The sequence below is a fragment of the Psammomys obesus genome, unplaced genomic scaffold (genome assembly GCF_907164565.1).
Source record: "Psammomys obesus unplaced genomic scaffold, mPsaObe1.curated_primary_1811, whole genome shotgun sequence".
Taxonomy (NCBI): domain Eukaryota; kingdom Metazoa; phylum Chordata; class Mammalia; order Rodentia; family Muridae; genus Psammomys; species Psammomys obesus.
In genome coordinates, this window is record NW_026594240.1 from 1,619,229 (window position 1) to 1,646,964 (window position 27,736).

The window sequence follows — 27,736 nt, forward strand, 5'->3', positions numbered from 1 at the left end:
TCGGCTCCCCTGCACTCCTGGGCGAGGGGGAGGAGTGGCTGCGCCTCGCGCTAGACCGGCGGGCGGAGGAGCAGGGAGGGGAGAGGAGGGAGGGGGCCCTGGCCCGCGGAGGAAGAGAGGCGAGGGGGCGGCTGTGGCAGCGCGCGGCGGCGGCGGCGGCGGCGGCGGCGGCAGCAGCGGCGGTGGCGGCGCGGAGAGCTGGAAGCTGGAGCCCAGAGCTCGGCCCGGCAGCGCGAAAGGAGCAGCCGCAGGAACTGCAACCCTGCTAGCTTGGGCCGAGCCCAGTTACACTAGCCTGGCTGGTCCACGCCAGCCGCAGGTGGGAAGGGTCGAGCTAGGATGAGGGTCGAGGGTCTCTCGGCTAGGGCCCGAAGCTGAGCAGAGGGGCTCTCTTCTTCTATTCCCCAGACAGTGGCTGAGCATGGAGCTGTCCCCCCGCAGTCCTCCAGAGATGCTGGAGTCGGATTGCCCGTCACCTCTGGAGCTGAAGTCAGCCCCCAGCAAGAAGATGTGGATTAAGCTACGGTCTCTGTGAGTCTCTGGCAGAGGAATGTGGAAAGGGGGGAGCCTGGACTCTGTGTGAGTGTGTGCACGCGCGTGTGTGCGTGTAAGATTGTGTGTGTGTTTTGTGTGTGTGTGTGTGTGTATCTGCAAGATGGGCAGGTAGATTTTATTGGGCACATGTTGGCAGGTGTGAGGAAACATGGTCCTGACACCCGTGTCCAGGCCACATATGCGAGGCATCTGCAGAACAAGCCTGTTGGTTAGAGTGGATTTAGGAGTTGCAAAGCTTGTGCTTTTGTGTCAGGGTGACACACGCAGCAGCACGAAGAAGCAGCACACAGTATGCGCCGTGCGACAGGGCTGCGGACAGGCAGCATTCAGGAGGTGCCAGGCTGACTCACACATATCCATGTGCATTCAGGTTGTGCAGATGGAGACACATCACATGCATGTGCACGAGTGTTCGTGGGTCATTAAGGTGTGAAGAGTGCTTGCAGATCTAGTGCATGGAGATACTTGTGCCAACCTGTGGGTTCTATGTATCTTCTTTGGGACCGGTAGTTCTGCCTCCCGCATCCTACAGGGAGCAGGATGAGGGTGCCCTGTTCTTGAGGGGACCATCTGCTTTGGTGTTCACCTGGAGTTTGGAGGAGTGGATGAACCTTCACCTGGCAGGTAGAGGAGGGTGTTGTAGTGAAGAAGATTGATTGGCAGGAACAACATAATTGGCTTAATCGAAGCTCCAAGCACATGAAGGCTTCATTCCTTACTGTGGGACCAGAGCACATGAGAGTAATGAAAAGGGGAGGAAACACTCAGGTGTTTCATGCATCGTTCTGAGGGAGAAAAGGAAGTTTTCTTTCTGCCCCTCAAAGCAGAACAGGATTGGGTCAGAGGCAAGCCATGTTTACCTCCCAGGAAGGCGCCACTGGGTATAATCTCTGCAGTCTGTTGGTTCTTAATCAAAAGATAAAAGAAGAAGTATATCTCCCTGAGAGATTCCTAGGAAAAGAGGGGAAAGATAGGAAACAAAATGGTAACCATGCCTGACCCCTGTTCTTCTCCGGTACCCTCAGCAGCAAGCACTGAGCCTTCTCTTTCTGCGTTGTGATGAAGGGAAGGATGGAGGTAGGAGACAGACAGATGCCTTGTGTTGTTCTTTATTTACCAGTGCTGATGAATTGACAGCTTTATATTGGGCAGTGAGGCTGATATACGTGCTTGCTGCTTACAGAGGCCTTAGGAAGAATGAGGCACAGTGGACAAGGCTTGGAATCCAAATGTGCTCCTTTGTCCCCTCCTTTGCTGCCTCTGGCCAATGCAATTTGCTGGATTCTATGAAGCACAGCCTTGGAATGAATTCTAGGATGAAGAAATGGAAAACCAGATTGAATTGATTTTTGCTGAGTGGGTCTTGGTAGATAGAGATGGATGCTCTGCCAATGATAGCTAAGCTGAGGAGAGTGCAAGTGAAGAAGTGGCTGAGAGGAAAGAGGTATCAGGGCTATAGACAGAATTCCAGTGTCTCGGGATGGCACTAGTGGTTGATCACGCATTTACCTGGCTCTCATTCCAGGGAGCAGGGCCATGTAGTAGAATGGGTTTCCCCATTTTCATCACCCTCCACGCTTTTCTAGCCAAACAAACATCTTTCTGAAAATGAATGGCCATTTCCCTCTTTAATTTGGTGCTGAACTCTGGAGAGAGCAAGCAGTAGAGGTTTGCACAGCGTCTTAGTTGAGATGGTCTTAAATGGTGGGCAATAATCAGTGACGTCACTGACTAGATGGCTTTGGTCTATCTGACTTCAGAAAGCTGGTCCTAAGGAATGCTAGCTAGCTGATTATTCACACCCCCACCCCCACCCCGCCAAGTGGGTTCTCAGTCTCATTTTCTCGAAGCAGATAAAGAGTTAAAGGTAGAACCCAGGTTGATGGCTTTTTGGATTGGATTTTGTTTGAATATTAAGAAGGCTTTGACAACCTGAAGAAGGATTTCAGGCTTTCATATTCTTTCTTTCTGGGTGGGAGGAGTTTGCCAGCCCTCTAGTCATTGTTTCTAAAGGGGTGAGAAGAGAGGAATTCCCTGAAATGGAAATTCCCTCTTTCTCATGGGTGAGGGAGTAAAAGAGTTTGCTTAGTCTGGAAACAGGGAGATAGACATGACTGTCTCAGGACTAGGCACTAAATGGAAATGAAAACAGATGGGATTTCTACATATCTGTCTCTTTATGTATCTTGGTTCCCAAACACAACTCCTCCTCCTCCCCCTCCCTTTAAAGTTCTAATCTAGGGCGTACAGACTCTTAGGGTGCTTTTGCCTCTGGACGCAAAGCCTCCATTAATGAAATTGTTCAGGGAGTTTCTTGTTGAAAAGAACATCCAGCAATACCATTTCTCACACTAGGACCAGCTGAGAGTATGGGCTATATGGGTAGGAAGTCTCCAACAGTGGGATTTTACTTCTGGCTAGCAGGAAAAATTTTCTAACTTAGGAGATTCCTAAACAAAGAAGCTGAGAAATACAGCCTAAAAACGAGGAGCTGGTTGTGTTGATTTCAGCATCTCCAGCTGGTGATGAACGATTTGACTTGGCTGTCCACCCTTATCTAAGACCAGGGGGATTGGGGAATGGAGGAAGAGATACTGGATGTAGAAGGAATTCTCAGGGTCTTTTTTTTGTTGTTGTTTTTTTAATCAAGAAAAACTTTGATTGGTTTGCTGCCTTGGCTCATTCATTCATTCATTCATTCATTCATTCATGAACAGTGTGTCTTGCATACCAGGTAGCATACTGGGAGTTGGGGTTGTAATGTTGGATGAAGTGAACATGCTTCCTGTGCTCCTGAAGAACCGGGAGGCTCACCTTTTCTCATCTGCCTACACTATTACAAGAGGGGAAATTCTGCCACTCTAGGTTTCTGGGTCTTTCTTTTGGGGGTTAAGCACAAATGGAAACACAGATATGAGTTCTGTCTCCCAGGGCGTACAAGCATCAACTTCATCTCTGTCCTAGTTTCTTTCAGAATTTTAAATTTTCTAGGTAGATATTTCTCTTGTGTGTGGGATAGTATAGGCACAATCTTCTTTTCTTGTTTCTCCCCTGCTTCATTCTTGGGTTCAAGGTCATAACAGCTGAGTCTAGAACAAGAACCCATTTGAAGTGATTTTTGCTTATCTTTATTTCATCAGAGTCTCATGTGGTACCTTACACAACACAGGCTTTCAAGAAAGATTATTATAAGGGAATGAAGAAAGAAACGAATGAATATGTGTATGTAAAGTCATGGGATCTAGTTCTGTCTCTGACTCTTTAGTGTGTGCACACCTCCACACAGGAGAGAGGGGTGTGCAGGAAATGGAGGCAGAAGAAAGGTAGATGGTATTCTTGCTGCTTGCTGAGGTGTGGGACCCTAGGACAGAGCCAGGAACTGAATGAGTAACAGAGAAGACACAAAGGCTGTGTGTGAATGAGAGGCTGAAACTGTGAATGCCAGGCATATATACCCGTAAGTCTAGGTAGAGGGTGACGCATGTCGGAAGCACTGCTCCACGATGGAGTGTCTTTTTTTATGGTTATGAATGGTGTGTTTGACAGTTAATATGCTAGAAGGTATGCTCCTACCTGACTGCCTCAAGTGGTCCTATGCATCTATGGGATGAATGAGCATGCTGGTAGTGCGATATGAGGTATATGTGATCTTTTATATGTATTTGTGACACATTCAAATATCTTGGTAATCTTTGAGGAGATCCAGAGGACAGTAAGAGGAAGCTGGGACTGGGCCAGATTCTCACTGATTAATTTTACTGTTGATTTGAATGTTTTATATACCCCATCTAGTAATCTTATGTTGCTCTTACTGGCATTGAAAATCCTGATGTCATTTACCCATTTTCTGCACATAGCTGTGGAGCTGCTGTGAAGACTGAAGGACAAACTGTGGCTCCTTATACTTCTGGAGAACAGGCACATCAGGCCTCTCAGACCTCAGTGGGAGTTTTTGCTTTTTTGTTTTGTTTTGTTTTTGTTGTTATTTTTTCCTATCATCTCTGAACAAGCCTTCTCCCCTTCATTTCTAGCTGTGGCCCAGGGATCCTCTCCTCCTTGGTTTTTATAGCCCCTTTCTCACCAGACATTTACCATCTCTATTTCCTTTACAGAACTCTTTGAATGAGAACTCTGTAGCATTTGGGATATAGAGGGAGGGAATTCCTGCAGTAAGCTGGGGAAAGACCCAGATACGGGCCAACTCAAATTCCGATAAAAGAAAGAGCTCCCCATACGCCTGGTTAGAACATGTACCGGAGGAATCACAGAGCTTGCTGATGGCAGGACAGAGAATATCAGGAAATGTGTTTAGGCCCAAATTCTCACTTTGCCAATTCTGTGCCATGTGATCTTGAACTCATACAGTCTCTCAGCATCTCTGATTTTTTGATATTATCCATATGAAAGTGGCTTCAAATGATAAAATCTGGAGATCTTTTAGCATGGGGGAGCTTGCTTTGTGAAGGAATGAATGGGGGACTAATGACTGGGTGAGAGAGAAAGACAAAGCTTCAGGAGACAGGAACATGACTTATCAAGTAAGCTGGAGCCCAGTATTTGGGGCATGATTTAGAAGAGTCTTGCTGATGAATTATTACATGTGAGGGTGAGGGCATGTCTGAGTTCAGTTAACTAGAGGCTAATGGGGCTGGAAGTGGGCTACACAGTGAAGGTTGTGGGTTACTGTAAAAAGAGAACAGGAGTCTTTATTACGTAGTCCTAATGACTGGACTAGACAAAGATGGAGCAATTGTAGTTCTGAGCAATGCTGAGGGCATGAGAAGCAGCCCCTACTCCATGGGGTTCTCTGTGTTGGGGAACCCCCCTTTGTATTCATCCTAAATACTTGGCCTGGTGTAATATCATCAAGCAGATCATGTCTCTCAGCTACCTGGACCTGCGGAGAAAAAAGAACCCTGAGTGTACTTTTCTCACACCTGGGTCAGCTCTTCTTCGTTCTCAGCTATGGCCCAAGGAACTTCTCCCTGGTTTTCATAGTCTCCCTTTTCCACTCCATATCTTACCTCTCTATGTTACTTTAATTTTTGTATTTCCTCTACTTCTTATTTTAGAAGGACTCTATAAATCCTTTGGAACCCTGGTACTATTATGCTTGCCCAAGAGCTCCAGGAGGCAGGTTGGGGAGGCAAGATGATTCTACATATGAGGTTGCACCTGTCGGTTTTTTGCCCAGAGGAAGGTGAAGGGGTTGGGCATACAATGGGCCAGGAAGGCCAGGTAAGATTCAGTCAGAGAAAAGCCTGGACCTCTCTAGACCTTTTCCCTTTCATTCCCTCTCAGATTAAAATGGAGGATAAGAAAACCTTGAAAGCAGGTGTTGTTGTGCATTCCCATAATCTAAGCACTCGGGAGAGTTTACGGCTAACTTGGGATACACGAGACTCTGTCTCTATTACAAAAGGACCAACTAGCCAGCCTCCACCGAACCCTTACAAGAGGTCTTGCCTGTTGTTGAGACTGCAAAGGAATGGTTGAGGAAATCTCTAAGGCCTCTGTTCTCTCCCTTTCTTTCCCTTGACCCTTCCCATAATCTCTCCCTTTTCCTCATTTGCCCCATCCTTCTTGGGTTTGCCATCTTTCTTATATTCATTTTTCTTTCTTTTTCTGTGTCCCTCTCTGTCCCTGTTGCTTTACTTACCCTTTCTTGCCTTTATCTTCCTAATACCTCTCATTACTGGCTGAGAGCTTCTACCATCTAGTTGCTGTGGTGACAGTAGGGTAAGTTGGCTGCAAGGTACCCTTTGGAGCCTTCTTCAGAGTTCAGCCTCAACTCCTGCTTTCTGCAGGGTCCCTCTTTTGTCTGATTAGCGACCTCATCCTCTTAGCTCCTCTAGGGAAGAAGGCAAGTAATTGCCTTTGAGTCTAAAGGGGCTGGTTTTCTCAGGTATCAAAGTCGAGCAGCTATTTTCCAATTCTCTTCAGAACAGCTACAGAGAAAGAGGCATAAAATGAGGGCAGTAGGTGGAGTGGAGGTGAGACACTGGGGAGGCTGAAAGTTGTTAGATACAGAGGTTGTCCCCTAAGGGGAGAAGACAACTAGTCCAAGAATGCTGGGAGGGAGTTCTTAGAGGGGCTGAGATGGGATGGACAGGGAGAGGAGTTCCTGTACTGGGTTTAGAAGAAAGGTGGTTGCTAAGCATTCACAGCAGGCCCTCCCCAGAGGTGTTTGTCAGCCACCCACCCTGTTGTTGCAGTGGTTTTTGCACTCTCACCTGCAGCTCCTCCTCTATCTGTGGTGGGAAGAAAACATCAGCTTAGGATTCTGCTTCAGAATGGAGGACCTTAGCAATCCCCAGGGGGACTGTGATGGAGTTTGACAGAGAGGAAGGCCAAGGTATAGCCAGGGATATTTGGGAATCGGGCTGAGAGAAGAGTCAGGAGTATTTTAGTGTTGCTCTTTGCTAAGCTGGTCTCTCAGGTCAGGTGAGAAGTCAGATCAGCAAATAATTATGGTGGCTGCAGTGGGCCATGAGGCTGCCAGTTGGTATTGGCATTGTTTAGGTTGAGAAAGGAGTAGGGCTTCTAGGTCAGGTGCCTGGGGAACTTTTAACAGACAGGATCTGGGGCCTAGGAATTTTCTTCTTTCTTTTCACATCCGCAGCTTCCTGTGCCCTTGTTTATCAGCCATCCAACATCTAGCCTGGCATCTTCTCCCTAGTTCTGTCCTCTATGTCCATCTTGTTTGGAAACTCCCTTCGGCCTGGGCTGAGTGAGCACACTTGCCAATTTTCATAGCCTGGAGAATCTCTGCACCAAGCTGGAGCTTTAGGAATTCCAATGTGGAAGATGTGTAACACATCTCCTCTGCTTGCCTTTGAAATGTCAACAGAGTTGGATGTTGTTTTGATTGCTGCAGAATATATTGAGGGTAGATATCCAGGAGAACTTCCTGGGAAATTCACAGAGCTAGAAAGTGGCCATTCTATGATTAAAAAAAAAAAAAAAAGATGCTATCATCTTCCTTTAAGACCTGGTAAATGCTGATTTGGGGGAAGCAGTGAGTTAGTCAGATAGAAAGAACTCTAGATCCCAGAAATCAAGGCCCAGATACCCTCCTTCCTCAGTGTCTCCAATGCTGGGCTCTGAATGCAAGAGCTACACAAAGCTACAGAGGAAGCAACTGATGCCCAGAGCTAGTTGGTAGGATGAGACTGGGACCATACTGCAATCCTGCTGCCCCAGCCCTATGCTGCCCCACATGCCTGCAGTCATCCTTGTCAAACTGCCAGCTCTTACCCATCTTAGATTGCTTTAAACATTTGGTCAGGGCCCTGGAAACAGGACGTCTGCTGGGATGTGGTTTAGTGGACTAGTGGGGTGGTTTGTGGAGGTGGTTAGTAAGCAGAACTCCACAGTGCAGAGAGGGATTAATGGACAAGTGAGCTGGAGAGCATTCTTTTAGATGGGGTTCTGGCACCTCCTCTCCCATCAGCCTTCACCATATGTTAGTGCCAACCTTTCCCAATTACTCTCTTTCTTAAGGGCTGAAGTCTGAGGGAGAGGTGATATATTTGTGTGCAGTATTGGGCCAGGCACTTGGATACCTGAGTTCTTATTATTCTGATCTAAGGCTCAAACTACTTAAATTATTTCCACAGCACAGTCTGAATTGTATTGTGCTGTTGCTAGGAATGCCAGTTAGAATGGCTTCTAGCTGGGGGACTGGGAGCTGCACTCATACACAGGTGAGGTAGAAGCAGACTTCTTCACTCTTGGCTTGGTATTTCTCCTGGCTGTCTCCTGGAGCACCCCCCAAATTTCTTTCTTTCTCTATTTGCCTTTCGGGACCTTCTACACTTTTATCTCATCTTTTGCTCTTTTAGGCTTCTGTCTACCTCACCAACAGTACCACCTACCAGGATGGAAGAGTACTGACATACCTCTGCCCCTTCTCCCACCCCCTTCTCTGTCCAGTGCCTAGAGATCTCCTGTGGCTTCCATGACTACTATGCCAACCTGAGGTCTGCCATCTTCCAGAATGGCATCTGAGTTCTGCAACTGGGGGGGGCTATTTTTATCCCTGGAGCCACCCCCGCCACTCTGCCCAGCCAGCTGCCAGGAAGAGTGCTGCTCAGATAGCAATGGGAGCCAGGGCATGAGCAGAGCATGAGGCAAAGTTCTGGCTGATCTTGGGTTCTGCAGCTCCATACTCTGTGTGGTCCCTGGCTCTGCTTCGGCTGCCTCCCAGCTCCTACAGAGGAGAGAAAAGCCCTAGATGGTTAGAGCGATTGGAGCTTTTTCACACATAGCTCAGGTTCCATTTGAAGATTGCGTGAGAAAATTGGGTCCTGGGTACTAGTGGGCATTGGAACTTTCTTTATGAAAGTCTCTCAATAAATATTTGAAAACTAACAAAAGGATTGGACTAAAGCAATAATCTTCTGCATGGATGTGCTACTGTATAGTTCAAAGTGTTCTCATAACACTCTCATCAGGTCCTTGCTAGACTTCTGGGAAGCAGGTGCTATTTACTAGATTTAAGCATAGAAACCAGAACTCAGAGAGATTTTCCCCTGGTTACACAGTGAGAAAATCAAGGCAAATTCTCCTGAGTTTTCCTCAAGTTGTTTTAAAATGAGAATTAGCTGATTTCCTTGTTTCTTTCCAGTTTCTGAGATTTTGAAACTTTGAGATCAGCTAGATAATCTCTTTCCCAACACTACCCCTGTTCCCACTCCTCTCCTTCCATCTGACCAACCAAACTTTTGTCCTCTATGCCAATGATTAGTCCTTAGTACAGGGTGGAGAAAGTTGGGTGTGGACAGGACAGGGAAGCCATGTCCTTGAGCTTTTTCTACCTCCAAATTCAAGGGTTAATGAAAGTAGAAATGGGCAGTGTAAGAGGGTAAGAAGAGACCTTAAAGGAGGGAGGGGAAGAAAGCGATGAAATGCATGTGACATGAAAGCAAATGGAGAGACAATTTGGAGGGGAAGAGTGCCCAGAAAGAAGGGGTTAGGAAGGGTGGGAGAGGGCATTTGAGGAGAGGGGGAATAAGAACAAAGCATAAAGCCGCGTGTGATAGCACACATGTTTAATCCTAGCACTTGCAAGGCAAAGGAAGATGAATCTTGGTGAATTGAAGGCCGGCCAGGTCTACATCATGAGTTCTAGGGCTATCAGAGAGAGACCCTGTCACAAACAAACAAACAAACAAACAACCACAACAAAAGAAAACCTAATAAAACCCCAACAGCAGCAAAAAACAACAAAATAATCCCAGTCAACCATCCAAAAACAAAGCATAATGACATAGATTATGGAATTGCCATAATGAAACGTGTAACTTTTTATGTTAACATAAACATTAATATATTAAAATATACGAAGGCACTTAAGAGCTGAAGGGAAAATGACGTTGGACTTCTTGTGGGGTCTTCATATCTCCATCCTTTCTAAGTAACTTAGCTCAGTCAGAGGGAGAATACAAGGTGTGGACAAATGTATGAATCCTTCCAGGAAAGGGACAGTGGGTTGCCCCTGAATCTGTCCTTCCTAGGACTGTCTATAATAGATTGAAATGGGTGACAGACCATATGGTATGCGGTGATCAGTCATTTGTCCAGCCACCTTTGGTGCTGTTGGGCAAGAGAGCAGAAGAATGACTTATCTTCTTCAAGGATTTCCAGTTTAAATTAATGTCTACCTCTCAGTGGGAGAGCTGAGATTAGCAGGGCAGGGCACTTGCAGGAAGGGAAGCAAACACAGCTTGGAGGATGCTGCTGTTTGGGACTGAGTGCAGCTGGCTGTCACCTGCCTCCTCTCTCACCATCCTTCGCAGTCAGCATGAAAAACAAGCCAAATGGCTTGGCCTGCGACCCTGATACTGGGTCTAATCCTTTCTGGGAGCACTGAGCAGCTGGTGGCCATGGTAGGTAGGGTGAAGACGGTGGGGCACAGAGAGTGGGCCTCGTGCCTCCCCCTTCTTGGCCACTAGTCCTCTAGAGAGCCATCCAAGGGTCTTAAACCGCTGTCACTTGTCTCTTTCACTTGTCCCAGCACTCAGAGCTGCTGAGAAACAGCAGGTCGCTAAACTTCGTTTGTTTATATTCCTTTAAGGGCTTGGCACAGTGACAGTATTTTAATTTCTCTGCTTCTGAGCGGTAAGGAAGGAGGAAAAAGACTTCCCTTCACAATACTCAAGTTCTGGGTCTGTTCCTTTTCTTTTCTCTTACTTCGGCCACATTTCATTCCATGCCTCCCACTGAGCGACCCTAGATCTGAGGATACTTTTTGCTTCAACCCTGGTACCTCCTCCTTAGCCCCGCCCCATCCCCAGTGGACCAATAGTAGCCCCAATGCGCTTGTATTGGTGATGTCATCTTGCAGCCAATCCGGAAGCTGCTGGGGCTGTGTGCGCAGTCCACTTGGCGATGCAGAGGCCGGGCCCTTTCCTGCAAGGCGCCGGGAGGTGGAAGAGGGGTTTTTGTCCTCAAGCTCTCCTGGAAGCCTCATTTCGCCCTCCCTGGGCTTTATCATCTCCCCTCCACTTCTGAGCTGTGTAGACCTTATTCTGGTTAATTCACGGTTTTCCCCAGTTCCCATAAGTAAAATGAGAAAATCAGGGCTAGAAGTAATTTGACTAGTCTCGTGTTTTTGTTTGTTTGTTTGGTTGGTTTTTTTCTGCCAGTCTCCGCCCATCACCCTCCATTCTCTTTGAACAAGTGTCCCAGACTTTTTATTCACTGTGGAGTGGTGTTGTGTACTTCTCTACCTGTGGGTCTTCTCTGGCCTCTAGCTTCTGCAAGCACCTTCCCAAGTGCTAATAATTTTGTAGGAGCTCATTGTCCTGCCTTGCGGATTGTCTCAAGTGGGCCAAGGCTCCTGGGAGAATGACCCTAGGAGAAGCCCAGATTTGCAGAAGTGGATCTGTTTAGCTCCTCTGGTGTCTGGCCGGGCCCTTTCCATTCCTACCATAGAGTTCTTTGTGACAGATTCAGGATGGTTCCCTGTCCCTGTCTCTGGACATTGCCTGCTAATCCCTTTTCCCAAAGAAGAGCCCCACCTCCTTAGAACAAGGGGCTGGCCTGTGCTATTTCTGGCCTTTCTGGGACTCTTCTGACAGCAGATTCTTGTTTTCAGGGTGATTCAGACGTGAAACTTTTCCCGCGGCCTCTCACCCAGTTCCTGTGGGCTAGATCTGTCTCATCACCCCTCTAGTTAGGCTTTTCCAGTTCCCTGTCCAAAAGAGCTCTCTGGTTATTTGCTCAGTTCTGCTGGGACCTGGAAGAGGAAGTTGGGGGGTTCAAGAGGGAGTTGGTCCGCAGTAGGGAGCCCTTGGGCCCTGGGGTCAGCGTTTTGATACTTTGAAGTAGGGAACTTTGATTTCCATGGCAAATCCTGCTCCTGTTCATAGGAGTCATCTCCAGGGCCCCATCCTCAGGTAGGTGCCAGGGATTGGGGAGGAGAAAAAAAGCAGAAGGAGAGGGGAGTAGAAGAAAGAAGAGGGGAAAGAGAAGAGGGCAGGAGGAGAGGGGAGGGAAGAGGAGAGGAGGCCAGGAGGAGAGGGAATGAGGAAGGGAGAGGGGGCAGGAGGAGGGAGGCCAAAGAGAGGACAGCTTGCTTGTGAATTCTATTTCCGTATATCTTTGCTATTTCTGCCTAACTATGATAGGTATTTTCACATGGTTTCCTTCTCTCTTTCCTTCCTGATCCCTGTCATCCTTAAGACCTCATATGCCTGTACTGACCCCTCACCCCCACCAGCCCTCATCTCTTTCTCTCCCCTCTGTAGCCCAGACTGGCTTTAAACTCTTTCTGTTTCTACTTCCCAAGTGCTGAGATTTCAGGTATGAACTACCATACCAGGACTGTTTTTTTGTTTGTTTGTTTGTTTGTTTGTTTTGTTTTTTTAACCCCCAGTGCTGGAGGGCAAGAGCTTTACCACTGAGCTACTATACTCCATCTGTTTCTTTATCTTCTTTTTCTCCTAGTTCTCTGGGTTGAGGCAGTCTTTTTCTAAGCCCCCTACCTACAGAGATCTTTGTGGCAGTGTTCATACTGGAAGTAGAGGCAGACAGCTTTGGAAATCCCCAGATGGCCTTTCATATTGTGATCCATAGAAATGGCCTGGTGGGGGCTGCGGTCTTCTGTGTGTTAGTGTTACTATTTTCAGAGTCTTTTCTTCCACATAGAGCCAGGGGAGACTGGGACTTGCCAAGGGTCAAGATTGGAGGGCACTAAAAGTGAAGGAAGGAGTGTGATGCTGAAATGGGTATGGATGGGAGTGAAAGGAATTCTGGGAAACTTCAGTTTTCTTGGAGGTTTGATAAGAGCTGGACAGTGTTGAACCTCTTGTTTTCCAGGAAAGTGCTTTTCATGGGCCAGGTTCTGTCAGGTCTGAAACAGAGGGATGGACTAGAAGTGGGGGAAGAAAAGGACTTTCTGTAGCTAGGGAGGCATAGGGGTCTTCACTCTGAAGGACTTTGAGATAAAAGAGGCCTTGCTGCTTACGGTGTATGTGTGTGTGTGTGCATGCACAAGAACCCACATGCGGTTCATTTCTTTGACTTTAATTGGGTGCAATTCAGCACCAGGATCCCCTCAGCTGCCTGAGTCCAGCTCCTTTTCTTGAATTCCTTGTTTATCAAATTTATTCTTCAGTCTTTTCTCTTTCCTTTCTTGCCGCTTTCTGTTGTCTGGATTGTGTTTCATTCAGACTTCCAAGGAAGTTCCTGGGCGAGATCTAGCCAGAGAAGGTGGAACTTGAATGGTTGTTTAAAGTCAACATACGGCTTCTCTCTTGTCCTAGGGCTCACCACTAGTCTTTCAGAAGCCTGGCTACGTAGTGTCATTTCATAAGCTCTGGCAGGTGGCCATTCATCTGATTAGTCTTTCCATGTCTCCTCTACTTGATAAGCTTTTATTGAGCACATGCTGTGTGCTCTGAGTATAGAGAACAAGGAAAACCAGGCACTGTTTGTACCACATTGATGGTTGCCATGTCCTTTGAACTCACTGACAGTTCTGGGCAACAGAGCACTCACGGTGGGACTCTGAGCAAGGGTGCAATGCCCTATGTCTCTCAAGCTGATTACTCTGTTAGACTTGTGTTGTCCGAACACCATCAATGTGTAGGGACATAGGTACGTCTCCTTAATTTTAGTGTGAGTTGGCCTTGCCAACCTGAGAGTAACAAGTCCTGTGACCTTGGACAAAGGCACTTTCTTCTTCCCTAAGATGCTTGTGAGATTCAAATGAGGTTTAAAATTATATAGGAGAGACACCAGTCACTACCATTTTCTGTCATCTCCATTTTAACTGAGTTTCTTCTCCTGGTCTGGGATTGAACAGGCAGGTGCTTGCTGGGTTTGAAGGACTGTGGTGGGGGCAGAATGGGAGCCAGTGATGCTGGCAGTTAATTCCTATTTGGGTTGTGGGGACCTCTTGTCTGTGTCAGGCTTGTTACATATTTTATTTCCTTTAGTTTTCTTAATATCTTTGTGGGAGTGATTCACCGTTTTACAGCTGAAGAAACTGAGGCTCTAGAGTAAAAAGCTGAGTGTTTATGAATCACTTAGGGTATTCATTAAAGAGCCATGTTTCTGGGACAGGGAGATGGCTCAGGGAGCTTCTAAAGCAAACCTCATGACCTGAGTTCAATCCCCAGAACTCTTCTGAAGGTCAAAGGAGAGAATGAAATATACTTTCCCTCTACCCTCCACACATGTGCCATGGCACACCTACATACACATACACACACACACACACACACACACACACACACACACACACCACACTTACACAAGTAATAAATTTTAAAAAGGCCTACCTTCCTCTGGTTTAGCAAATGTGCTGTGAGGGTTAGAATTTATCAATTTAAAATTATGATCCAAGGTGATGCTAGTATCTGCAGTCTCCAAATCACTTTTATTTATTCTGTCTCTTCTGTCTGTCTGTCTCTTTGAGGGGTAGTTGAGACAGTTGTTTTTTTTTTTTTTTCCGTGTAGCTCTGGCTGTCTTAGAACTCACTGTATACCCCTTGAACTCAGAGATCCACCTGTCTCTGCCTCCTGAGTGCTGGAAGTTAAGGTGTGCGCTATCACTGTCTGGCTAAGACTGTTTTTGAAAATATATATTTTATTTTTATGTGTATGTGTGTATGTTTTTGTGCATGACTAGTGTATAGCACTTATGTGTGGGTGACTATGGAGGCCAGCAGAGGGTGTTAGATCCCCTGGAGCTAGAGGAACAGGGTTGCCAGGAATTGAACTCAGGTCCTCTAGAAGAGTACCATGCACTCAAATGCTGAGCCATCTCTCTAGTCTGTTCATGGCACGTTTTTATTTCCAGGGCACATTTTAATACATATTGATTAAAAATTAGTGACTTGCACAATGGGTGCATCTCAGGAAGTGAGCTTTGAACCTGGGATTTCAGCCTCAAAGACTATATAGAGTGGTAAAAATGTCAAGGAGTTGGGTTTGTGCTTTGGAAATGTGGTTTGGAATTCTTTTTCCACCTTCCTTGCCATTGGCCCATTGTGATGATAAAATAAGATAAAATAGGAGAAAACACTTTCAAAGTGCAGAACTGGCTGCATTCTTAGTAGTTATGCAAATAAATGCAAATGTAAGGCCGTGGGTGTGGCTGTTCACTTGAGAGGCAGCACTTGTTTTCCTCTAGGTTGGTTGGGAAAGACAATGGTGGGCATTGATTTTTGGAGACCTGGTTAAAAATAGTAAGATCTGGAGGCGACAGGAGCTCCACAAGGAGAGCAACAGAACCAAAAAATTTGAACACAGGGGTCTTTCCAGAGACTCATACTCCAACCAAGTACCATGCATGGAGATAACCTAGAACCCCTGCACAGATGTAGCCCATGGCAGTTCAGTGTCCAAGTGGGTTCCATAATAATGGGAACAGGGACTGTCTCTGACATGAACTGATTGGCCTGCTCTTTGATCACCTCCCCCTGAGGGGGGAGCAGCCTTTACCAGGCCACAGAAGAAGACAATGTAGCTACTCCTGATGAGATCTGATAGACTAGGATCAGAAGGAAGGAGAAGAAGACCTCCCCTATCAGTGGACTTGGGGAGGGGCATGCATGGGGAAGGAGGAGGGAAGGTGGGATTAGGAGGGGGAAGTTATGGGGGGATACAAAGTGAATAAAGCATAATTAATAAAAATTAAAATAAAAAAATAAAAAAGGGGGGGCTCAGTGAAGTAGCAGATTAGGGTAAGGGCAGGACTATGAGGAGAAGTTAATCACAGGCAGTAGAAGAGGCCTTTCTTTCTGTTTTGTGTGTGCTTATTCCAAAACCCTCTGTTATCAGGACTAAGTAGAGAGAACCCCTGTCTAGGCTCAAAGAGTCCATCTTTTTGTTCTGTGATATCCTGGCAGATCCCTTTCTTGCTTATTTGGCTGGGAAAGCCTTCCAAAATCTCTAGTCCCTTTTCTGTTCCTCTTCCTTTGTGAAGCAGGAGTGGGCTGAGCTTTCCTAAACCAACTCTTCTTGTCAGACAACTGACTGTTTCCACATGATGAGGTACCCACTCAGGAGGCACGTGGCTCCTCCCTCTAACTCCCTACCCCCAGATTGGCCCCTTTCCCTTCTGCCCCATTTACTCTCAGACATGTGGGCCATGACTGCTGGGCTCTGAGGTGAGACTTCCTGGGGCTGGCTATTTTGAGCACCCCTATTCCAAAGTTGCTGAGACCCCAAGATTCAAGAGCCGATTTTGTTCAGGAATACCATTGTTCTTCCTCCCCAGCATCTCTGGGAATTGATGCTAATTTCAGCCTCTAGTTCCTGACTCATTCTCTTCTCCCTGAATCACAGAGTGACCTTGGGTTTTGAAATCTCTCTCAGTGAGAAACTATCTTAGCTACTATCTCACCCCACCTGGACAGGAGAGCCTGTGTATGGTGATGGGGAGTGTTGGGATGGTGGTGAGTTGCTTTCTTCAAAATTACTGTATAGAGCCAGAGTTTTATTTGCGACTCTGAGCTGCTTTTGCTAGGCTTTCAAGAAACCTCTCAGTTAGTGACCCCCAGAATTCAAAGCTGCAAAGTGTGAAAGACTGTCCCCTTGGGGGAAGGTATCAGGTGAGTGAGAACCTGGATTCATCCCACCATTTTGCAAGGGTAAATTTTTGTCTGGGCCAGAGACAGGGCATGGGCATAGTGACTCTGCCAGAAGTTATCTGGGACATGAGCCTGGGCAGCCAGGGGTTAACTTGGTTTGTTCTGGTTGATGGATTCTGGAATCATAATCCATTAGCTCTGCCTGTGTGGAGTGAGGCCAGGCGAAAGTCTTTGTTCTGTGCCTTTGCCATCCTTGCCCGGGTTGAGGAGCTGTGGATGTCTCCCTCCCTGTCTTAACCAAGACAATGAAAGGATTCTGGGGACTGTTTGGATTGGTGTTGATCCCAAAGCCTTTCTCTTGGGGAAATATGGAGACTGTGAAGCAGGAACATCACTCCTCAGGCTGCTATCTACCTAGGCTAAAACTGTGGGGGATATTAACTAACTATAGGCAGAAGCCATAGCTGGTGTGAAAAAAAACTGACTGTTGTTGTCATTAATGTTAGAACTATTAACATCTCAGAAGATTGAAGGTATTTCTGGGAAGTGCGCCCTGTTGGAGAATCCCCTGAATGGGCCATAGTGTCTAAGCAGGACCTCTGTACTCACATCTGCAGGCTGCGCTACATGGTGAAGCAGTTGGAGAATGGGGAGGTTAACATCGAGGAGCTGAAGAAAAACCTGGAATACACAGCTTCCCTGCTGGAAGCTGTCTACATTGATGAGACACGGTGAGAGAGGCATGCAGACAGAGAAGGAAGATGTTAGATAGGCAGAGCTCCAGAGAGGGAGGAGGGCAGAGCTGGAATGAGGGTTGTGTGACAGGTACAGACAAAGGATGGGGCAGAGATAAAGGGGTGGAGGGATGCAGAGATAGACTGCCTGGAAAGGTCTGGGGTGGAGCTCAGTGGTGGAGTGATTGCCTCACACTCCTGACACCCTGGCCTGATACCCAGTACTAGAAAAGACAAAAGGAAAAACAGTGATGGCTTCAGGGATACAAGGGATCCTAGAGACCATCTAGTCCTAACCTTGCCCACATGGAATACCTCTCTAGACCGGTGTTGGCCAGGGGGGGATGACTCTGACTCTGATTCCATTTGGCTACTGAGTACTTATAATGTGCAAGGATGAACTGAAATGTGTCTGTAAATTAACACAAAAAAATAACACAAAATGTCATTTACTTATTAAATGTTGATTTTTTTTCTTGAAATAATATTTTAGAAAGGAATTAGTTTAAATAAAACTTATCATTAAACATTGCACCAGTTTTCAAAACATTCTTTTTTTTTTAATTTTAAAATGATTTATTTATTTTAATTTTGCTTGTCTGTGTGAGGGCCTGCATGTATGTATGTATGTATGTATGTATACCACATACATGCTTGATGCCAATGTGGAAGCCAGAGAGGGTGTGGGATCTTCTGGAACTAGTGTGACAGGCAGTTGTATATGCCTGATGTGAGTTCTGGGAACTGAACCCTATTCCTCTGAAAGAATAGCAAGTGTTTTTAAACATGGAGCCATCTCCATGACAGTTTTATTTTACCATTTTAATGTAGCTACTAGCATAATTAAAAAAAATATTTTATTTTGTTTGTTTGAGACAAGGCCTCATGTAACCCAGGTTGGCATTGACATTACTATGTAACTAAGGTTGGCCTTGAATTCCTGGTCCTTTTGCCTCTACCACATCTGGAAAAAAAATTAAATTTTATATGTGAACCTTGAAGTTTATTTCTGATGGACCATGTTGCCCTAGAGCATCCCTGGCAGGTGGTGTTTCATTGTTTGCTAAGCCATGTCCATAGTGATCTCATGCCTCATAGAATGAGTGTTTCACTTTTAGAGATGTTCTATAGGAAGATAGACACAAGAGCTGTGGTAAAACAAAGCAAAGGTGAGGCTCCAGGGAAAGAGTCACAAAGTGGGCGTGACTAGGTGCATGGTCTCTAGCTGTGACTTTCCACAGGCAAATCCTGGACACCGAGGATGAGCTTCGGGAGCTTCGTTCAGATGCTGTGCCTTCAGAGGTGCGGGACTGGCTGGCCTCCACCTTCACCCAGCAGACTCGAGCCAAAGGTCGCAGGGCAGAAGAAAAGCCCAAGTTCCGCAGCATCGTGCATGCTGTGCAGGCTGGGATCTTCGTGGAGCGGTGAGGTTTGCCCATACTCAACCTCCTTTGCTTCTGTTGTACCCTCTGTCCTAGCCAGCCTGATCTTTTATCACCCTACCTACCCTGAGACTTAGCCCTACAGCCCAATTGGCCAAATTGTTGCTCCCTAGACTGTGTTCCTGATTTCTCTATGTTCTTTCTTAGGATGTTTCGGAGAACGTATACCTCTGTGGGCCCCACGTATTCTACTGCAGTCCACAACTGTCTCAAGGTGACCCCTGGGTTTTTGGGAAAGAGGAGAAGGTTGGGGTTTGAAATAACCATTGGGACTTCTAGATTCTGTTTGTGGTGTGATGTTTATTTCCCTTTTAATTACTATTTCCATGTTCTTCTGGACAACTTTTTGTCAGCCACGAGACAAATGCATGTCTTCTTGTCTCTCTGGTGCTGAGAGACACCTGGGTTGAAAGAGACCCACTTAACCACCTTTGCTTTCATTCTTCACTGGGAAGCATGCCTAGAAGTCCAACTGATCTTGCCATGGCAGGGAAGATTTGGAGGGGAGCTTTCCTACCTAGTCTGTTGCTTCTCCACAGAACCTGGACCTCTGGTGCTTTGATGTCTTTTCCTTGAATCGGGCAGCTGATGACCATGCACTGAGGACCATTGTTTTCGAATTGCTGACTCGGCATAGCCTCATCAGTCGCTTCAAGGTTGGGCAGCATCCTACCTCTACTTCCAGGCAGGGCCCCTCCACTCCTCACTGTCCAGTTCTAAAAGATTGCCAATGAGTGGACTCCATAGCTCCCTCATCCTGTTCCAGTGTCAGGGATGAACGCTTGCCCACCCCATTCTTGCCATTCCCGAAACTGCTGTAATCTAGCTTTGCCTCCACTGCTTCCTGAAGTCCCAGCCTGTGAGCATCTTGGGATGCTCCTCCTTTTCCTTCCCAGCCTATCCCTTCAAGCTATCTGCTATCTGCCTCTCCTTCTGCACTTGTCTGTGGACTCTGGAGGTATAGAGCCCAGTGTTGTCATCATTTGGGATTAGAATCTCTCTATTTGTTCTCTGGGGGAAGGGAGGAGTCAGTGCACACTTGACTACAATGCTTCCAGCTCTGGTCTGTGCTGGGGATTTTCTGAAGGGAACTAGCTCTGCGCAGACCTAGGAAGTCCTGTGTGCTTGGCAGAGAGGAAGAAAACCTGGACAGAAGGCTGCTCCAGACCCTGAATCTGGAGGGAGCAGCACTGGGAGGGAATTGAGCCAGGAACAAACACAGAACCCTCCTCTGGAAGGGAAGTATGTGGGGTTGGCAAGTGGCCCTGAGGATGGAGTGGCATCTGAGGTGGCAAGAGATGTTGAAGGCGAAGTAGCAGACCTTGAAGGGCATGGGCTGAGTAGTAAAGGTGGAGCTGTCCTCCTAGTGGTCCTGTCTTACTTCACTGTAACATCCATGCAGCCTCTTCCTGACCCTTGACTCTTCCTCTTTTGACACCTCTTAAGAACTGTCATGGCAGTCCCGGGTCCTGAGCTGCTCAGCTGGGTTCTCTTCTGGGCCTTCATGAGGCATGGCCCCTAAACTTTCCTTGACTACTCCAGCCTCCTCTCCTCAGTCTAAGAATTGCAGAGTTTCTTTCTCAGTTCCTGTTTTGCTATGTGGTTCTCAGATGTACAGACACCAGCTTCTTCCAAATTCCCTCTCTAAGTGGAAGGACTGGGCTTAGGGGGCCCAAGAACAGCTGCACCGGGTTGACTTCAGCTAGCCTGCCTGACTGCCGAATGATAGTTAGAGAAAGGTATCTCCACTGAGTCCTGGTCAGGCTTCCTTCCCAAGCTCCATGGTCTCTTCCCTTCCTGCCCCCCCCCTCTTTTTCTCTAGGGACACCATGGCAACGCAAAAGCAAGGACAGTTGTCATGGAAACAGTCTTTTAAAATTTCCTGAATTTGGGGCACAGCCCTCCAGGGGTAGTGGCGGGGGAATGCTTGGGTCTGACTAGTGGCATGACTTATGTGTCCATTGTAACTCTGAAGTTCATCTGCACATGCCTCCCCCAAGTCCTGAGCCCTGGATCCCTTCCTGGCCTCAGGTGAAGACTAGCCTTGTCCTCTAGGAGCCTTGAGCTTCTTGAAGGAGGCAGAGATACCCCAAGGACAAAGACAGTCAGGGACAGAATTGAGGGTGCCTGGATAGAGCCATGGCTTTTCGGGTGTGTGCACCTCTGTGTAAATGCTGTGGACCTGGTGAGCTGCCCATTGGCATATGTGGAGTGGAGGTGGTCAGGGAGTGCTTCCAAGAGGAGCAGTTCTCTGTAACTGCTGCAAGGGTGCCCTGTAGCTCATCTTACTCTGTGTGTTTGTCTCTGAGTCCTTCTCTATGATATTAGATTTGGGGATGGTGCAGGTGTTTGGAAGGTAGGTGGGAGGCTTTTTTTTTCCTTTTCTTAGAAATCTTCAGGGACATAATAATAATTATAGATACTCTTCAGAGAGTACTTACTAACTGCCTTGTATTTTTTCTCATTAAATCCTAGGTTGGTAGTAATATCTTTATTTTGCAATTAGAAAGGCACAGGGAGGCATGTGTATTACCCAAGGTCACAGAGGCTGCAGGTAGTACAGAGCCTGAATTCAAACTGGCAGCTGACCCAGCAGAGCCAGTGCTAGCTCTCTGGTATACATCCAATTCTTTTCGGGAGGGTTGATGGGCGAAGTGGAGTGGAGAAGGTCTCCCTATATAGCACATCCTAGCCTGGAGCTTGGAAATCTTTTGCCTCGGGCAAGTACTGGGATTACAGGTGAGCTTCATGACATCTGACTACCTTGTAAAGAATGCTGGTATTGTCTCATCACTTCTGTAGGTCCGTGATGTCTCCATTTCTCCTGCAGATTCCTACTGTATTTCTGATGAGTTTTCTGGAAGCCTTGGAGACAGGCTATGGGAAATATAAGAACCCTTACCACAACCAGATCCATGCAGCCGATGTGACCCAGACTGTACATTGCTTCCTGCTCCGCACAGGCATGGTGGTAGGTACATGGCCATGTTCCTGCTGTTCAGGGCCTATGGATTCAGAACTAGGAAGCCCTGGCTGCTTTTTCAGTGCCCTTTGCTTCCTGCCATTCTAACACCTTCAGAATCAAGTTGCATTAACTTCCTCCAGAGAATTTTCATGTGTACCAACACTTCCTGGGCAATGCTGGGGACACATGATGGGGTGTAGTGCGCATATGGCTGGTGGGGACAGAGGAAGCTCCCTCGCCATTCTGAGAGTTGAAACACGTGGCTAGCTTTGATGATGGGTAGAGTGCCATAGTTGTGAGGAAGGTGTTTGGGAGTGACTGGCAGAGTTGACTCAAGTTAATCCTCTTCTTCTCCTAGCACTGCCTGTCAGAGATTGAGATCTTGGCCATCATCTTTGCTGCAGCCATCCATGACTATGAGCACACAGGCACAACCAACAGCTTCCACATCCAGACCAAGTGAGCAGTGGGGCATGACAGGAGCAGGAGGGGCCAAGTTTGCCAATGGAGTCCTTTATAGGGGGCTGGGCATGACATGCATTTTCACAGGTCAGAATGCGCCATTCTGTACAATGATCGCTCAGTGCTGGAGAATCACCACATCAGCTCTGTTTTTCGTCTGATGCAGGATGATGAGATGAACATTTTTATCAATCTCACCAAGGATGAGTTTGTGTGAGCACAGGCCAGCATGTGGCATCCCTGAAACCCTCATTCCAGGCGCCTTTTCCCCATATCCCTTAGTCCTACCAGTGCTGAGAAGACTGGACTCTTCTCTGTTTGTTCACTTAGAGAGCTGCGGGCCCTGGTCATTGAGATGGTGTTGGCCACAGACATGTCCTGCCATTTTCAGCAAGTGAAGTCCATGAAGACAGCCCTGCAGCAGCTGGAAAGGTAGTACATGGAGGGGTGTAGGGCAGGCCAGGCCAGAGAGAGGGCCTTATAAGTCAAAGTACACTGGGCAGCGGTTCTTACCTGGGTTCAGAGACTCTCCTCGCTCCAGGCACTCATCTGAGTGTATGCGTGAGTCTTTGCGGTATTTGTGAATGTGGCCTTTGATTTGTATCTAACAGGTCTGATGGGGCCTTTATTGTTACTGCAGGACAGGATTTCTCTGGAATGTTGGGAAGTACATTCGATCTTTCTGGACATGTGTCCTTGTCTGAAATGCTAACAGTGAAGTGTCTCCCTCTATACTACCTCCTATTCTAAAAGGCCACTGGGAGACTTGTGTGAGGTTAAAAAAGAACAAAATGAAGACAGAACAAGTGTTATAATGCTGTCGAATGCTGTTTAGAAGGGGTTGGGAATGGATAAGTGTGCTTAAGCGAGAATCGACTTAGTGTTCGGGAGGTTTGTGTTGACCTGTGTGTGTGGTGTCTGGATACAGACTGTGGGGTCACCATGGAACACTGTTGGGGGTGGGTTAATAGCAAGAATCATGTAAATAACATCACTGGGTACACATTGTGTAACAGACGCTTTGAAATACTTGTTATAAGTCATTTAATTCTCAGAACAACTCAGTATGTGGTAGGATTATTATTTTTACTTTTGGCTTGAAGAAAATGAATTACAGCATTTTCAGTAACTTGCTTAGTATCATACATCTAATGGGTGGTAGAGATATGAGAGACAGTCAAATTTATGTCCATTGATTTTAAAAGCTTGGGTTCTCAGCTACTTATCTGGGCTTCTACGTCTATATATCCAGATGAGTATGCGCATGTGTAGACCGTCTAGAGTGACGTGGAAAGGGTTGTGTGTGTGACTTGCAGAAGGCAAGGTTCCCTTTTGCTAGAAGATCAGTTTCTCTTTCTTTAATACTTGCCCTAACCAGGATTGACAAATCCAAGGCTCTATCTCTTCTGCTTCATGCTGCTGACATCAGCCACCCAACCAAGCAGTGGTCAGTTCACAGCCGCTGGACCAAGGCCCTAATGGAAGAGTTCTTCCGCCAGGTAACTTTGTCAGTGAAGCCTTCCTACCCCCTTCTCTGCAAGCTTCTGCTCTATCTACCTTTCACTCCTGAATGGATCCCAAGCCTGTGAGGTCAAGTCTCTATCGGCAGAGCTGGTTGTTTCTACACACCCCTCATTTCCAGGCCAAAGGGGCAGCATCCTTTTCTCCCATTGTAGCCACTCATCTTCCCAGCCTTCCTGAGGCATCCATCCTCTTTTTCCAGGGTGACAAGGAGGCAGAGCTGGGCCTGCCTTTCTCTCCACTCTGTGATCGCACCTCCACATTGGTGGCCCAGTCCCAGATAGGTGAGTATGAGGAGGAGAGGAAGGGAGATGTCTGGCCAGGCTTGTTCCAAACCTCCAAGTCCCTAAACTGCTCTTGTTGCTGAGGCAAGGATGATGGGCTGGATATGGGGGTCTGTGACATATTAGAAGGATCTCTTTGGGCTCACAAAGAGATCCTCTCCAGGTTGTCCCCAGCGGAAAAGCTCTGGTGCCAATTCGCTTCTCTAGGCTTTGTTACTTTCAGCTGAGGCTCACAGCCATGCTCCCTCTCATCTCTGCCTAGCCCTCCAAGTGAGACATCTTTGCTGATTGACCACTTCCTGCAGGTTTCATTGACTTCATTGTGGAGCCTACTTTCTCTGTGCTGACTGATGTGGCAGAGAAGAGTGTCCAGCCCTTATCAGACGATGATTCCAAGTCTAAAAGTCAGCCCAGGTGACTGGCTGGGGAGACCATGTGTCCTGGTTCATTGGATGCAGAGAGAATTCCCTCACAAGACAGGCAAAGCCTAGAAGGAAGTGGGAGGGAGGTGGGCTGTTTCAGGTCTGAGAGCCCCTCTGTGTGCCACAAAAGGGTATGGCTTACACCTAGGCTTCCTACATTAAAAAAAAATATTTAGGGTTGGGGATTTAGCTCAGTGGTAGAGCACTTGCCTAGCAAGCGCAAGGCCCTGGGTTCGGTCCTCAGCTCTGGAAAAAAAAAAAAAATATATATATATATATATATATATATATATATATATTTACTTATGAATATGAGAGCTTTATCTGCATGTACATGTGCATGACAGAACAGAGCATTAGATCCCATTATAGATGGTTGTGAGCTACCATGTGGTTGCTAGAAATTGAACTCAGGACCTCTGGAAGAGCAGCCAGCACTCTTAACTACTGAGCAACCTCTCCAGCCCCCTATAGTATTTTCTTCCTTTGAGGAGACAAAGTGTGGAGAGGGAGGGGTGCAACTGTGGGAAGAGAGACAAGGATTTGGGGTATCTAGAAGAGGGAAAAGAGGAGGATTCCAGCCCCTCAGCTTCTTCCTTCTCTTTCATCTTCTCTATGCTGAGGGCGAAGAATTAGGTTCTGAAGAGGGCTGGGTCTTACATCTGGAATTGGGTGTGTGTATGGGGTCTTGTTTCTAGCTTCCAGTGGCGCCAGCCTTCTTTGGATGTGGATGTAGGAGACCCCAACCCTGATGTGGTCAGTTTCCGCTCCACCTGGACCAAGTACATTCAAGAGAACAAACAGAAGTGGAAGGAACGAGCAGCTAGTGGTAGGTGCTGTTATGTATGCATGTGTGTGTGAACATTCTAGAGCTGGCTGGTGGAGCAATAGCAGTCCCCTTTTTGTTAAGCCCCAGGAAACTCTTTGACTCCTAGAGCTGGGAATGGAGCCAGTCAGGATAAAATAGGAGGCCACAGGAAAGGCTGACTAGTTGAATGGCATGGGATGTTCTAGAATGAGAGCTGGAGAGAGGATAAGGACAGCCACAGTATTCTAAGTCCTGGGACCCTGTGCATGTAGTAGGACCCCTCTCACACTGTGGCTGTCTCCAAATGGTGCCCCTGGAGATCTGGGTAGCTTGGTGGCTCTGACCATACTGTGAGCAGGGCCTATGAGTTTTTCATGTGGAATGGGTGTAAGTAGCTCAGTTTGGAGGAAGGTGGTAGATGAGTTTCAGTCCTCTTATTTTCTCCACATACATCTTGGTTCTGGAGAAACTACCTCATAGTCTAACATCAGCGTCCTTGGAACCCTCTGTAGGCATCACCAACCAGATGTCCATCGATGAACTGTCCCCCTGTGAGGAAGAAGCCCCACCCTCCCCTGCAGAAGATGAGCACAACCAGAATGGAAATCTGGATTAGGAAACTGGGGGCTGGCCAGGTGAGTTGGAAAGCAGGAGGGCAGCCAAGCCAGGTTGGCTTCAGGTGCCTCATCCCTGGGCTCTGCTGGGCAGGAGGTTCTTCTTTTTCCAGGCACTAAAGCAGAGAATTGGAGGCATAAGACTATGGGTGGGAAGCAGGGGACCTCTGCCACCTTCTTTGGTTCCACAGTCTTTCCTTGAAGGAAGAAAGGACAGAACATCCCAGGCAGGGTGACACATGTGCCAGCCTTTTGAGATTAGAGAATAGGTACCAGTCTGGGCACAAGGCTTAGTGTAAGCAGGTGAATTAATATGACATCTATTTTAGCCCAGCTCATACCATTGACTGCCATGCTTCTGAAGGACATTAGCACCCAACTAGGGACCAAGGGAGGACTGGATGGAATCTGGAGAAGGAAGGTGGCTAGAGATAAAGTTCTAGAACAGAGCACTGAAGTGTCTCCTTCTTTCCCTAGGTCCTCACTGAGCCCAAAGTCTTCGATGTCATTAGCACTATCCATCAGGACTGGTTTCCCCATCTGCTCCAAGGGATTGTTTTGGTCATGGGAGAGACAGCCCACCTAAGAGCCAAATGTTGGAGCTGGTGGGGTGGGGGAAGTGCCCCTCTCCACCCAACACTCACTGGGGCACAAGCCTTGGGAACCACAGGCCCCAGGGGTCACTGTGCCCACCCCTTGCCTGGCCAGGTGGCTACTTGGGAGGTGAGCTTCCTGTGGGCTTCCTACAGCTTAGAGGGGAGGGTCAGAGATGCCAGCCCCCTGGGCCCTCCCCATCTTTCTTGCCTCCAAGTTTCTAAGCAATACATTTTGGGGGTTCCTCAACCCCCCACCCCAGATCTTAGCTGGCAGGTCTGGGTTTTTCCTTCTCTTCCCCAGGAAAGGGCCAGAATAGCATAGGAAGCCGGCAGCTTTCAAAGCCTTGCATGGGAAGGGTAGGTGTCCCTTCAGGTACCTTCCTAGGATGAGGTAGGGGACATCCTCTTGACCCCACACTCGTGCTTCTTCGACCCCACTCCCTTGAAAACTCCCTCTTCTGTGCCCAGGCAGTGGCTGGGAGAGGAGAGAAGCCATTGGGATTGTCTGAAGGAAGCCTTTCCTGGGGTCCTCAAGAACCTGGGGCTGGTCTGGGTTTGAGGGACTTGTTACCTGCCCTAGCTGAGTCTCTGGCCCTTTGTCTACTTTCCTGTCCCTGGGGATTAGGAGGCTCTCATCCGACCAATGTCTGTAAATGTTTTGAGGTCTTCCTTCAGGATGTATCTTATAAGCAAAGGAAGGAGAGTACAGCTAGCCCCAGTGCAAGCAGGGTGAGATTGTTACCCAGTAACCCATGTTCTCACAGAGCAGGGCCTTCCTGCTTCCCTTCTCCCAGAATTGGCCTATGAAGAGATGCCCTTCCCATGGGACCCTGGTGGGTGGAAGGCAGATGGGAAGGGGCTCAGAGCTGTTGTAACCTGGAGCACTCAGAGCAAGTACAGCCAGGCAGAGCCTTTTCCTGTCCTCAGGCTCCTTGCCCCACCTTGCCCCAGATAAGGCTGAGTCCAGGTGACTGCCTCCTCCTGTCCTGTAAATACCAGTCGTGCATTTGTTCAGTGGGCCCTGTTCTTGTGAAGTCCACTCCATGGTCATTAGACCTGCCACTCTGAACCGCATGTAACTCCCCCATGCTCTTGGTCTTCCAGGCCCCTGCTGTAGGCAGAGATCAATAAAGAAGGGAGACTGGCTGGATGTGTGTGGTGTTCACGAGGTAGAAGTCCTCTCACATGTCTTTATAGTGATCTGCTAAGTTAGACAGAACTCTGCTGTGGTATTCTCCCTGAGCGTTGGAGGGCAACCCAGGGGAAACCTATCTGGGGGGCATACAG

General features: G+C 47.6%; 1 protein-coding gene across 2 annotated transcripts; it reads left to right on the top strand.

Moving 5' to 3' along the window:
* Positions 1–174: 174 nt before the first annotated feature.
* Pde1b (phosphodiesterase 1B) lies at positions 175–27,593 on the top strand. 2 transcript variants are annotated; one of them, XM_055618260.1, is made up of 16 exons: positions 175–319; positions 409–531; positions 17,219–17,332; positions 18,577–18,759; positions 18,925–18,991; positions 19,317–19,433; positions 21,608–21,748; positions 22,101–22,201; positions 22,292–22,417; positions 22,535–22,636; positions 23,583–23,703; positions 23,928–24,009; positions 24,315–24,423; positions 25,130–25,260; positions 25,752–25,874; positions 26,331–27,593. In XM_055618260.1, the coding sequence occupies exons 2-15, from the start codon at positions 422–424 to the stop codon at positions 25,853–25,855; spliced, it is 1,608 nt and encodes a 535-aa protein (XP_055474235.1). In that variant the 5' UTR covers positions 175–319; positions 409–421; the 3' UTR covers positions 25,856–25,874; positions 26,331–27,593. The 2 variants fall into 2 exon arrangements, with proteins under 2 accessions (XP_055474235.1, XP_055474236.1); XM_055618261.1 differs by lacking the exons at positions 175–319; positions 409–531 and adding an exon at positions 11,834–11,957.
* Positions 27,594–27,736: the final 143 nt, after the last annotated feature.

Coding starts and splice junctions, on each gene's coding strand:
- Pde1b (XM_055618260.1), top strand. CDS start 422: ATGGAGCTGTCCCCCCGCAGTCCTCCAGAGATGCTGGAGTCGGATTGC. Junction 18,760..18,924: donor GCTGGGATCTTCGTGGAGCG/GTGAGGTTTGCC, acceptor GTTCTTTCTTAG/GATGTTTCGGAGAACGTATA. Junction 23,704..23,927: donor TGGAAGAGTTCTTCCGCCAG/GTAACTTTGTCA, acceptor CTCTTTTTCCAG/GGTGACAAGGAGGCAGAGCT.